The sequence below is a fragment of the Sus scrofa genome, chromosome 8 (genome assembly GCF_000003025.6).
Source record: "Sus scrofa isolate TJ Tabasco breed Duroc chromosome 8, Sscrofa11.1, whole genome shotgun sequence".
In the NCBI taxonomy this organism is placed as follows: Eukaryota; Metazoa; Chordata; class Mammalia; order Artiodactyla; family Suidae; genus Sus; species Sus scrofa.
In genome coordinates this window covers 116,283,133-116,296,639 of record NC_010450.4, presented here as the reverse complement: position 1 = coordinate 116,296,639, position 13,507 = coordinate 116,283,133, and the positions used below count along the sequence as shown (strand labels likewise).

The 13,507-nt window shown below is 39.4% G+C and overlaps 1 protein-coding gene across 3 annotated transcripts in view; it reads right to left on the bottom strand.

Moving 5' to 3' along the window:
* The window catches only part of PPA2 (pyrophosphatase (inorganic) 2), an 84,317-nt gene that overhangs the window by 37,208 nt on the left and 33,602 nt on the right, over positions 1–13,507 (bottom strand). For 2 of the 3 annotated variants that reach the window (XM_021101713.1, XM_021101714.1), the window contains 2 exons: positions 11,131–11,217; positions 2,379–2,505 (listed from right to left, as the gene is read on the bottom strand). In XM_021101713.1, the coding sequence (XP_020957372.1) occupies positions 2,379–2,505; positions 11,131–11,217 (214 nt within the window). The remainder of the gene's footprint in view (positions 1–2,378; positions 2,506–11,130; positions 11,218–13,507) is intronic. The other variant, XM_021101715.1, reaches the window with a different exon arrangement.

Genomic DNA, 13,507 nt, shown 5'->3' with positions numbered 1-13,507 from the left:
CAAAATCTAGACATGTAAGAGTACTTAGGGCAATGGCACTACCCAGTGTTGACAGAGGCAAATATTCTTAAATAATTTCCGTTCCCCCTATATACCTTATTCATTCTAGATAGAAACACAAAGCACAACGTCATCAATCAGTTCACAGCAAAATATGTCAGTTACGCTTGTCTAGTATTCTCAAATTTTAAAATCTTATTATGAAGAAGCATTGGTTTTCTCAAGATGAAGAGAATACATGTATTCCTTTCTGTGTAATGGGGAAAAAGTCCTTTTTTCCTTTCAAAACAACAATTTCTTATTTTAATTACGCTAGTCTCAGAATTTCATCTCAACCTGAAGTGGCTTTAGTACCTATCTCTGCATGTCTTTCTGCACAAGCAAGACATTTAAAGATGATGCCAAAGTGCAAATCTATCTCCATTCTGGGTACAAACAGAAAAAAGGTGAAAATAGCTGAAATTTCTCATTCTAAACTTTAGGAAACTCTAGGTGTAAGGTACTTAGCTTATGTAACTGATTTCAAGACTGCTAGTCACAAATACTGTATAAAATGCTACAAATATGAATTGCTCAGTACAGTACAGAAAATCAACAGTGGACTATATAATCAGACCGGAAATGAGTTCTACTATTTACTAAACATGCACACTTGGGCAAGTTATTTAAAACCTGAGATTCTTCTAAATTAAATACAACAATGCACTAGGACAGACACCAGTGTTTGGCAGATGCTAGGGAGTTTTAAGATATTAAATCACATCTCCAGCAGCCAATGGGCTAAAAACGAGTTTTACTAGGCTTCCAGTCCAAGGGGACATTTCTCAGAGGAGTTTCATGACTTTAGTGTGCCACATCACAAAGGATTAGTTGGATGGTTTGTTTTCGCTGGCTGTTATATCATTTTTAGTTCTCACTTGAGAAGCAGCTAATCCATTACACATTTTTTTAACTGGATAGTTATTTACTCTTGTTACTATTATATTACATTAGAAATATGATAATAAAGAAACCCAGGGTAAAATAATGAGACCGATAAAAAATCCATATTGTTTAGGGGCTCAAGTCTCATATTTTAACCACAGTTTTCATGCTTCAGTTTTGACCCTGAGGTTATATGTACTTTACCCTATCAGACCCCCTTCCTTTCTCAATTACAAGCAAGAATGGCATAAAATTCCCCTTGCTGTTTCATGTGCAAGAAAAGGTTTCACATGCACATAAATTAAGAGAGGTTAAAAATGTAAGTGTTAATGAGTTTCGGCCAATTCAGTAATGGCACATTTTCAAGTTGAGATACGAATAAGGTCTAGAAAAAAAAAGGATCCTGAATAAGGATGAAATTGAAAGGAAAAAGGTTAGAAAAACAGGGGGAAAAATGGTCAAAGAATAATAATAGTGGCCATATATTCAATACTTGATATGTGACAGCCAGATGCTTTAAGCAAATCATCTCGTATACTGTCAGTAACCTCAGAAGCAGGTATAATTACCTCCGCTGATAGATGAGCAAATTAAAATTCAGAAAGGTTAAATAACCTAGCCAAAGTCATTCAGGTAGGAAGTGGCACAGCCAGAATTCAAACTGAAGTCTGTCTGACACTAAAGAAAGTCAAGTCTCCATCATCCCAAGCCATTTCTGTTAAATTCCTATACACCGAAATTTTGTGGAGTTCCCTTTGTGGCACAGCGGAAATGAATCCGACTAGGAACCATGAGGTTGCGGGTTTGATCCCTGGTCTCACTCAGTGGGTTAAGGATCTGGCGCTGTCGTGAGCTGTTCTGTAGGTCGCAGACGTGGCTTGGATCTGGTGTGGCTGTGGCTGTGGTATAGGCCAGCAGCGGTAGCTCTGATTTGACTCCTAGCCCAGAAGCCTCCATATGTCTTGGGTGTGGGCCTAAAAAGGAAAACAAAACAAATAAACAAAACAAAAACCATCATTAGAGGGCAGTTATCTTTCCCTTCATTTGAACAAGGCAGAATAGAAACTAAATATAGAAACAGTTCATGTCCTTGATGAAGGTTCCTTTAGTTTTTTTCCTGTTACTCCAATGACTAAACGAGAGATTTAAGAAAGAAAATTAGGGAGGGAGGGAGAGAAGGAGGTAAAGGAATGGAATCCGTAGGATGCTCTTTCATAGTCTGAAGTACCTGTGTCTGCCCACATTCCTTTCTTACGCTCCTCCCAGCAATATGACACAACCCAGACACAACTGTCCTGGATTGCCCCTTACAGTCCACAGAGAGAGAATAAAAAACCAAAACATAAACTTAACTCCCAAATATATACATTGTGTTTTACATGGACGCCTTTTAAATTCTAGGAATTCCAATGACACACTGGCTTACTTCTGTTTCTAAAAAGTTACAGACGTACCATGAAACTTTGAGGCTTCAGGATCATTCATATTGATAGCAATTAATTTCCAATCTGTTTCACCCTGATCAATAAGAGCCAAAATTCCAAGGATCTTCACATGAACAACCTCTCCCCGAGAAAGAACCTTTAAAGAGAAAAGAAATTCAGCACTTGTGAGGCCTTGGAGAAGTTCACTCATATGTCATAAAAATCCATATGAAAGATTAAAAGCACTATAGACTGAAACTTAATAAAGCTTTAATAATTAAAAACATAAACACAGTCATAAAGTCTTTGGTGATATTCTTTTTAAAACAGGTATCTTGATCCTTTTTGGGAAATTGAAGTTATTTGTAGATCTTAAAATTTAATGTACTAGGCCTAGAAACTCATACTAAACAGAAAATAAACCCATGTTTATTTATCATGACATAATATAAATTTGACTTCTGCTGTTTGGGGGTAAAAAGAGACACAAGAAACTTTTGAAACTGCTCCACAGGACCTTTTTTCATAAATCTTATTTATCAGTTACTAATAAAAAGTTTTTAACATAACCAAATATAACCTTAGGAAGATAATGAATGACAATGAAGAATTATCAATATGTTAAAAATACAAAGCAGGTTTCATAAAATGTTTTAAAAAGATTTTTTTTTTTTTGTCTTTTTGCCTTTTTCTAGGGCTGCTCCCGCAGCATATGGAGGTTCCCAGGCTAGGGGTCGAATCAGAGCTGTGGTCACTGGCCTATGCCACAGCCACAGCAACGAGGGATCCGAGCTGTAGCCGCTGCAACCTACACCACAGCTCAGGGCAACGCTGGATCGTTAACCCACTGAGCAAGGGCAGGGACTGAACCCGCAACCTCATGGTTCCTAGTCGGATTCGTTAACCACTGCGCCACGACGCAAACTCCAGTTTTAAAAAGATTTTAAGAGAAACCAAGAAAGAGCAGGATGTTGAAGTAGATGTCTCTTCTGTAAAGAAACTTATTTCAGTGATTCCTTCAAATTGCCAAGGCCAAGTTTATAAGCATGCATTCTTTCTACAGCCTTTTACTTTCAAAGGTTTAGTTGGCTACAGAAATCTGAAATCTGAACACATGCTTCGTGATTCAAAATGCAGCTTTACATTTGGAAATCAAGGTTTGCAAAACAAAGTCACTGTTGTGTCTTGAAATTACTTGAGAGGAAAAATAGATCTTAATAAAAATTAAATCCTTTCAGAACATTTGCAAAATGACTTTAAGATCTTAATGTAAATCTGTGAAAATCTGTAATTAGTTCACACAAAATATTAGTGTGACTATATAAACTAAACTTTATACCAATTTTAGCAGAATATGCACGATTATATTAACCAGACTCTCAAATGTATTGGCTCTATTAAGTATCCAGCATTATATTAGACACTATGAATACAAAAAAGAAAGTCTCCTTTCTTAAATGTTTAAATCTTGTTCAAGAGACTTACTACGCCTCATGCCAGAAGATCCTTTATAAAACAAAAATGTTCCAAGTAGAAGTTACCATATAATCATCAATGAAAGACTGGCTATACTGGTTAACTCAGTGATAAACTGGATCACTGGTTCTTAACCACAGGCAATTTTGCCCTCTAGAGGACATCTGGGAATGTCTGGGGACAATTTTGGCTGTCACAACTGGGGAGGTATTATTAGCACCTACTGGGAAGAGGCCATGGATGCTTTACAGTACAATCACAAATAACAGAATGTCAATAGTGGTGAAGCTGAGAAGCCTTGACACTATTGCGGGAGACCTCAGCGGCAGGGGTGTCTATCAGAATTACTGGGAAACATATATAATTTTTTTTTTTCTTTTTTGCCTTTTGCCTTTTTGCTATTTCTTTGGGCCGCTCCCGAGGCATATGGAGGTTCCCAGGCTAGGGGTCGAATCAGAGCTGTAGCCACTGGCCCACGCCAGAGCCACAACAACACGGGATCCCAGCCGCGTCTGCAACCTACACCACAGCTCACGGCAACGCCGGATCGTTAACCCACTGAGCAAGGGCAGGGACCGAACCCGCAACCTCATGGTTCCTAGTCGGATTCGTTAACCACTGCGCCACGACGGGAACTCCCATATATAATTTTAAAAGGCACATTCTGGGAGTTCCCGTGGTGGCGCAGTGGTTAACGAATCCGACTAGGAACCATGAGGTTGCGGGTTCGGTCCCTGCCCTTGCTCAGTGGGTTAACGATCCGACGTTGCCGTGAGCTGTGGTGTAGGTCGCAGACGCGGCTCGGATCCAGCGTTGCTGTGGCTCTGGCGTAGGCTGGTGGCTACAGCTCCGATTTGACCCCTAGCCTGGGAACCTCCATATGCCGCGGGAGCGGCCCAAAGAAATAGCAAAAAAAAAAAAAAAATAAATAAAAGGCACATTCTAAATCATTATATTTTTATTCACAAAAATTAATTTAGAAATTTCACACAACTTAAGAGCAGATTTGAGATTTATGGTTACAAGGACAAGCAGGAAGCATCTCTGGGGATTATCAAGTTTTATCAGAACAATAAATGCCTTTGACCTTAGAAGCAACAGAAAGGGACGAAAAAAACCACTGCCTTGCTTTGTCACTTTAAAAACCGGAAAGGAAATTCACTCAATAAAACCAAAACCTCAGGATTAGATGCCTAGGAACAAATATAAAACTCCTATGAACACCCCACAATTCAATTCAGTTTAAAGCAATTAACACATTTATGCAGAACATATAAAGACACCAAATGAGTAATACTTCTCAAAGAACTTAAACAACTCTAAAAAATTTTGCTATCTATGGTTCTAAGTCTGTTATCCACTTCCAAGATTCTGCTCCTTTCCCTTTGCCCATTTACAAGTATGGTGTTAAAAGAAGCTTTCTTTTAAGATGTTCCTTACAGATCATTTAAGGACCAGCCAGGCATAGCCAGGCATAAGACAAAGAGGAGAGTTCCAACAAAGGCCTATTGTTTCGACGGTGATTAAGTACTTACTTCATATTTAGTAAATATTATTTCAGGTCTCATTAACTAAAAGAATAAACTGCTTTGGATATAAGATGAAACCTATTTTCTATTATAAAACTCTCAGTCTATCCTGAAAGGAAATTAATGTACACAGCAGATTGTGTTACTAAGTCCTTGGGAATCATATAATTCATCATGTTTCAAAAGTGAGCTGACAGAGTTCCCGACGTGTGCAGCAGAAACGAATCGGAGTAGGAACCATGAGGTTGCTGGTTTGATCCCTAGCTTCCCTCAATGGGTAAAGGATCCAGCATTGCTGTGAGCTGTGGTGTAGGTCGCAGATGTGGCTTGGATCCCGAGTTGCTGTGGCTGTAGTGTAAGCCAGCAGCTGTACTCTGACTGAACCCCTAGCTTGGGAACCTTCATGGGCTGCAGGTGTGGCCCTTAAAAAAAAAAAAAAAAGAGTTGACATTATGAAACGAGAACACAGGTGTGCCTCAAAGGTTTCAGGCACAATCAGACTCGGTTTATATTACATACTTTTTCAAGCTATTATAAAAATATCTCGGAGTTCCCATCCTGGCTCAGTGGTTAGCAAATCCGACTAGGAACCATGCAGTTGCGGGTTCGGTCCCTGCCCTTGCTCAGTGGGTTAACGATCCGGCGTTGCCGTGAGCTGTGGTGTAGGTTGCAGACGCGGCTGGGATCCCGTGTTGTTGTGGCTCTGGCGTGGGCCGGTGGTTACAGCTCTGATTCGACCCCTAGCCTGGGAACCTCCATATGCCGTAAGAGTGGCCCAAGAAATGGCAAAATAATAATAATAATAATAATAATAATATACTAGTGGCCTCCAACAGAAGTTCTATTCTGATTCAGAATTTAAAGAATTAGGTTAAACTTCAACTAGACACAAGCAATGTAAAAAACCATGGAACGTAAAACCACTTAAAGCCTATTACCCTGTAGTGTAACAATTATTATAAACCTACAGGCTTAAAATAGTGTAAATTATCTTTCAGACCCATGGGAAACTTGTCCAGGCACGACAAGGCTAGATTCTCTGTTGATGGCCTGACAAGGTTAAAATCAAGGTGTTGGCCAGGCTGGGCTTTGATCAGAAGGTTCTGAGGAAGAATCCACTTAAATTCAGTTCTTTGCAGTTGAGGACAGAGGCCCCTACCCCGAACTTGCTGGATGTGAAGCGGGGACGGCTCTCTTCAAAGAGAAGCCAAGGGCATTCCTTTTCACACGTCCCCTTTCCCATCGCCGAACCAGAAACTGTGTGTCGGCATCTCTCACACTTCCCCGCTAACTTCCTCTTCTGCCACCAGCCAGAGAAAGCTCCTGACCTTCAGGGGCTCAGGGAACTGCACTGGACCTGCATGGGAAATCCAGGATAGTCATCCTGCTTTTAAGTAGACTGTGCTGTATGTAAGGTAACACAATCAAGGGAGTGAGCTTACTACAGTCACAGGCTCCAGAGGTTATTGGCACAGGCAACCCTGAGGGGCCATTTCAGAAACTCTGCCTACCACAGCCAGTTATCCCAAAATAAATTAAAAAGGAAACGCTATATTCCAGAAAGCTTATACTCTATCAACGTTGTAACAGAAAACTGGGGAAAAAAAAAAAAAAAAAAAAAAAACGAGATAAAAATGCTTATATATTTATCCAAGGAGTAAGAATATAGGGAGAGATAAATACAATATTATTTACTGGGATAGCAGGACTGTGAAAGTTGATGCTTAATTTTATCTGTATGACTATCACTAAAATTTTCTTGAAAAATAAATATTATCGAAAGAAACAAAACAAAACAAAACAAAAAAAAAACCTCCTAACAATTGAAGGAATCTGGGTCAAAGATAAAAACAACCAGGCAAAAATAAGAACTCTGTTTCCATGGAAGAAAAAAAAAAAAAAAAAACTGTTTTAGTAATCATTGGCTTTACATAGCAGCCAGACCTATAAAATACTAAATTCTAAAATAAGCTATCAATATTCTTTACCGGCAATTGCAATACCTATAAGTTCATTTTTTTTTCTTTTATGTGACTTCTAATTATTTCATTATTCTAGAATGTTCTCTTGGCAGCTCTTGGTTCAAAAGAATTTTTCCTACACCTCACAATATTCTGGTCAACATTAAACCGAAAATATACTCACTCGATCATTTCTAATTAATACTTCATTTACACAAAAACAACAAGTAGTTGATATTTTTCAGTAATAATGTACAAAACATCTCCTATATCAACCTTCCCATGTAAAATACAAAAGTATGCCTTCAACATTAATTATATATACTTTATTATTAAAAATCACTTACATTTGAAACTTTGACAGGTTTATTTAGAAGGATGTATATCAAGTTTTTTTTAGATTACTTTGTTTTGTCAATAATGAATCAGTGTAACCAAGGCAAGTCAATTTTTCAGGTACATAGATTTTCATAATTTCCAGTTATCAATCTCATTAATTATATGTTCATGGACAAGTTTTATACTAGTGAAAATAAGATACTTTCATTTAATCTTTTTACTCACACCTAACATCAGCACAAAGATTTAAATTAACGTAATGATCCATAGTTACTATGAACTGAATAGCCCCAAGGATTATACTCTCAGAATAAGTTTTCTACTATACAACCTTTCCATCAATGTAATATTATCTAATTTAGTGATCCTTCTTATCTTAAAATACGACAAAGGAAAGTGACCAAAGTATATAATATGGTGTCTAGAACAGATGAGGTACTCATTAAAATATTTATATTTCTCCTTATAAACTACCTAGTTTAAACACTTTACTACCCCTTCTAGAGAGAAACAGCAAAAAATAAATTCCTAAACTATACTTTAAACTTGAAAGAAAGTAAGAAGTTTGGCCATATTTCTGCCGGAGAGAGAGAGGAATTACAGGGTCACACACATCAACGCTAGCCCCTGTTTGGCCCTGTCAGGTGTAAAACTAGAAATCTAAGTTGGATGTGGTTCTCCCCTGCAGAAAAGGAGATAGAGATGGAGGGAAGGAAAAGAAGACAGAGGAGGGTGTGGGGAGGAGAGTATAAGGAGGAAAAAAAGAATGCAGTGGAAGAACAGAAGGAGAAAAAGCTAAAGAAGAAAGTCTAAGAAGTAGAAGAAAAGGAGGAAGAGGAATAAGAAAGGAGGATGAGGAAGAAGGGGAGACAGAAAAGAGCAACAAAATAACACAGTAAGAAAACACAGTGACAAAGAATCAGAGAAAACTATCTACTAAATAACATTCTGGAGACCTGAAGTGCTCATATGAGTTTCCAGAGATAACTGATTTAACTACAAGAATATGACTCAGGTAATGATTCCATTTGGTACATCTTACATTAAAGCACCTGCTCTGTGCCAGGCCCTGAGTTAACACTGCAACCCTGTGTCCTGTCCTCAGAATTTACTGCCATCTCAGAGGAGACAATCAGATAAACAACACAGCAGTTAGTACTGAGGAAGCAGAGACCAAAGACCAAGTATTTTATCTATGGAGAGTCAAGGGAGACTTCTAAGAGGAAATGATATTAAGAGCTGTGATCTGAAGGATGGCCGGGGGGGATGGGGGAGGGGGTAAAGTGAAAGGGAGAGGTAAAATCAAGTGAAGGAAGAAGAATGTTCCATTTTACATGGAGGAAAAAGCTTGTGTGAGGGCCTGGGTGTGAGATGAGAGCAGATGCACTGCATGAACTGGAAGTTCAGAATAGCTGGAGGGCAGTGTGCAAATGAGGAGTGGCAGGAGAGGAAGTATGAAAGGAAGGAGGGGGCAGGTACTAAAAAAGAGTAAAGCAGGAAAAAAGTCTGGAATAAATGATGGTAGGGAAAATAAGACTCAGCAAGGAAAATGGCCAGCAGGAGGAACAATTCAAGTGTGATATAATTGAGACTAGATAAGCTAGCATGCAGTGCTAATGGCAAGAAAGAGATTTAACACACATATAACCAATATATCATGACTAATGGGGTGAAGACAAGCAAAGAATGATCAAGGAAGGCTCCTCGGTTTCCGGCTTAAGAATCTAGAGGTGAGGAGGGGAGGAGGTGAGACGTCATTCACTAAAATGAGTGAAGTGGAGAGGAGGAAATGATGAATTTGGTTTTGGACACAGTGAATTTAAGATGCATGGGAGACACCCAAGTGAAGATACAGGCAGTTGATAATGTAGGTTTGAGTTGGAGACATTAATCTGAGAGCAAAACCCTGAATGCTCAGGACTGTATCACCAAGGAAGTCTCCATACGAGGAGAGAGGTGAGCAGCAGCACAACCATCAAGCCAAGCGATGTTGAAGGAGCACGCAGAAGACAAGGAGCTTGCACGAGAAACCCAATAGGAACCAGAATTAGAGGATATCCAAGAGATTAGGATACCATCAAAGTCAAGGGAAGAGACTGAAGAAGGAAAACGAGGTTGACAGTATAAAATACTGAGGAAAATTCAAGTTCAACAAAACCCATTATGAAAAGGCCTGCTGCATTCAGCTAAAAGAAAGTTACCACTGACCTTAGTAAGAGCAGTTTCATTGAAATGATGGGGGGATGAGAACGATTTTCAAATAGGCTGAAGATTAAGTGGGAAGGAGGAGCTAGAGATGACTGCTGAAAACACTGTTTATAAATCTTTTTTTTTTTTTTTTTCAGAGTCACACCCACAGCATACAGAGGTTCCCAGGGTAGGGATCTAATCGGAGCGGTAGCTGCCAGCCTACGCCACAGCCACAGCAACGCAGGATCCGAGCTGAGTCTGCAACCTACACCACAGCTCATGGCAACACTGGATCCTTAACCCACTTGGTGAGGCCAGGGATTGAACTCACATCCTCATGGTTGCTAGTCGAGTTCATTAACCACTGAGCCACGACAGGAACTCCACTTTCTATAAATCTCCTGAAAAGGAAGACAAGAAAAGGCATAGTGGAGGAAGCCAATAAAGAAAGAGAGACTGTAGATAAGGACAGGGGAGAGTTAAGAACATTCTGTCATTCAGGAGGCAGGAAGAGATAGGGTCTAGAGCACAGGGGGAAGCCCTGGTCTCACAGCAACAGAAAGGGAAGACACGGTGTTTGCAGACACAGGGGTTTGCTAGTCTAAGAGGAAAAGTGAGGGAGCGCCTATCTGCTGGTTCCTGCAAAATTAAAGACAACATGTTCTCCTGGGAGTGAGAACAATGTAGTAGGAGTTTAATGTCTGCTGAGAACCGTAAGTATTAGCATTAAGTGCAGCAGATAAATGGGAGAAAGAAGGAATGTGACCAAAGATACACAGAATTCTATGGGTAGCAGCAACCTATGAATTTCTAGGTTTTGTTTGCCCTCAGTAGGACCCAGCAACTTGGAAGCAGGCACAGAAAAAAGAGGACCAGCTGGCTTTCATCACTGCTGAACTCCCTGTCTGGAAAATGGGCAAGGGGGGTGAAGACAGGACTCAGCAAATTTTTTTTCTGTAAAAGGTCGGACAGACTTTGCAGACTGTACGGTCTCTGCTACACTCCTTAACTGCTGCTGTGGTACAAAAGCAGCCGTCTAAACGACATGGCGGGAACTGGGTCATTTATAAACACAGGTGGTCAGCTGGATTTGCCTGGCCACAGGCTAGTTACTAACCATGAGTTTAAGAGAAGAAAGTAAAGATACAAAAAGGACTGATATCAGAGGGACCAACAGGCGAGAACTTTTGAAGAGTCAAAGAACTGATGCCTGCCAAGGAGAACTGAAATTTTATGGCATGCATAAAATAGAACACATGTTAGAATAATTCAGTTTATGAAACAAACCTTTGAGCCTATTTCACAAACATCAATAGGATCATTATCTCCACAGCAGTCTGTGCTCTCGTCTTTTCGATGGGGATCTTCCCAAGTCTAAAAAAACAAAAAACAAAAAAAAAGAAGGCGGGGGGGGGGGGGGGGAAGATAGGTTAATACTATGATGTACCTTAACCCTCCCATACAGTCATGAAGTTTTATGACAGCCAAAATTCAAGGGGAAAATTCTCAGAAATTAAAGAGGCTCAATGCCAACAGGCCAGTACCTCCCTAAGTATCATAATAATTAAAACAGATTTATACTATTTCCTCCCTTCTGTCTCTCATTTGTCTGTATAATCACATCTGCAAGTGGGTGGTATTTCCAAACACACTCTTCTTCCAAGTTCAGTGTCTAAGTTTATGCTCAGTTTTATTTAGAGCTTCAGTTCAGACGTTCCCATTACCTATGCCCTTGTTTCCACTAACTGTCGAGACTACAGCTTCCACCACTCACTGCCTCCTTTGACACAGGAACAGCGTTGGGTCTGGCTTTCCACATTTAAAAATAAACTTCCCACACACTAAATAACTTCTACTAGAACAAACCCAGTTTTCCCTTCATAAACTAAAGAACAAGACAGAATCTACCAAAGAAAAGAAAAGCCCATTTCATTCCATTGTAAAAATTTGTCCTATTTCATTCCATTTTAAAAATCCCCTTTGTCATTAAATCTCAAGACTGACAACAACATGAAAAGATGTCAACTCTTTACTCTGAAAAGATTATAGCCTGTTGGCTACAAAATACACACATGGACATTTTTCATAATAGAAATGTGTTATAGTATTTAAATACCCACGAGGCACTGTCCTTTCCCCAAAGCTCCATAATTAGCTGATTCTGTGGAATTGTAGTTTCCTGAAATTATTCCTCTCAGATTTTTATTTTATTTTATTTACTTATTTATTTGGCTGCATCTGTGGCATGTGGAAGTTCCCAAGCCAGGGATCATAAGCTGCATTGACAATGCTGGATCCTTAACCTGCTGTGCCACAAAAGAACTCCTATTTCTCTCAGATTTATAAGACGTTCAGACTGTCATCTTAAGTCTGTTATCTAGAATTTCGGATTATCCAAGCAGGGCTCCTTTAATTTTATTTGGATAATTTAAAATCGATTCTTAATTTATAGCTGACCCGAGATAAACGCCAATCCTAATTATAGCATATTTAGGAATAAAGTCACCCACCCTTACCCCCCACCAAAAAAAATCAGTAAACCAAGTCTAATAGTATTTCACTATACCAAATACTAACATTACTAATATAAAACATAAGAATAATAACATAACTGTTAACCTTACATATTAGTTACAGATGAGAGACATCTTCTCAGCGATGTACACACAAACATGCATCCCATGAAGAATGTACCATTATTAGCCCCATTGTACAGACAAATAAACTGAAGCACAAAGAGTTTAAACATGCCCAAACTCAGATTCTACATGATGCAATGAGATTAGAACACATGCTATTCATCATTACGTTATGACGCTCAACTTTTGATGACAATAGTAACTGAAAGGCAATTACATTCAGCTATAACCCTATTCATGATTCTCTTCTTTTAAATACCTTCTCTTCCTCCCAGAATCTCCTAAGTATATTTTCCTACTGTTGCCCTTATTGCTTCCTCTTTTCTCATACCAGGCATCTGTTCCTTGAGTAACTATTTATTGATTACCTTCTCTGGGCCAGGAGTTAGGAACAGAAATGGATAGGACAGAGTCTATACCCTGAAAAACATCATGTCAATAAATGGTGTAGCTTATGTCAGAAATCCTATAAAACTAATCTTAATGTGCTGGGGAAACCAAGAAGGGATTAAGGTATAATTAGAACTAGAAAACCTAGAAGCAGAAGCAGAAAATATCTGAAAGGCTCCTCCTTCCTGCTGCAGCAATCCTTTCTTGAACCTCCTTTCCTTAACCTCATTCCCACTCTCAGACAGGAACAAACATGGTAAGGCAGAAGTCACTCTGGCCTGAAGGACGAACCCTAGATTCCAGTCTACTTTAGACACAAACTACCTCAGCCAAAACTTCCAGACCTCAACTTCCTCACCTATAAAAAGAATGTCTTGGAGTTCCTGTTGTGGCTCAGTGGTAACGAACCCTACTAGTATCCATGAAGATGCAGGTTCAAACCCTGGCTTCACTTGGTGGGTTAAGGATCCAACATTGCCATGAGCTGTGGTGTTGGGCACAGATGCAGCTCGGATCTGGTGCTGCTGTGGCTGTGGCATAGTCCCCAGCTGCAGCTCCGATTAGGCCCCCAGCCTGAGAACTTTCATATGCTGCAAGTACGGTCCTAAAAGGTGAAAAAAAAAAAAAAAAGAAGA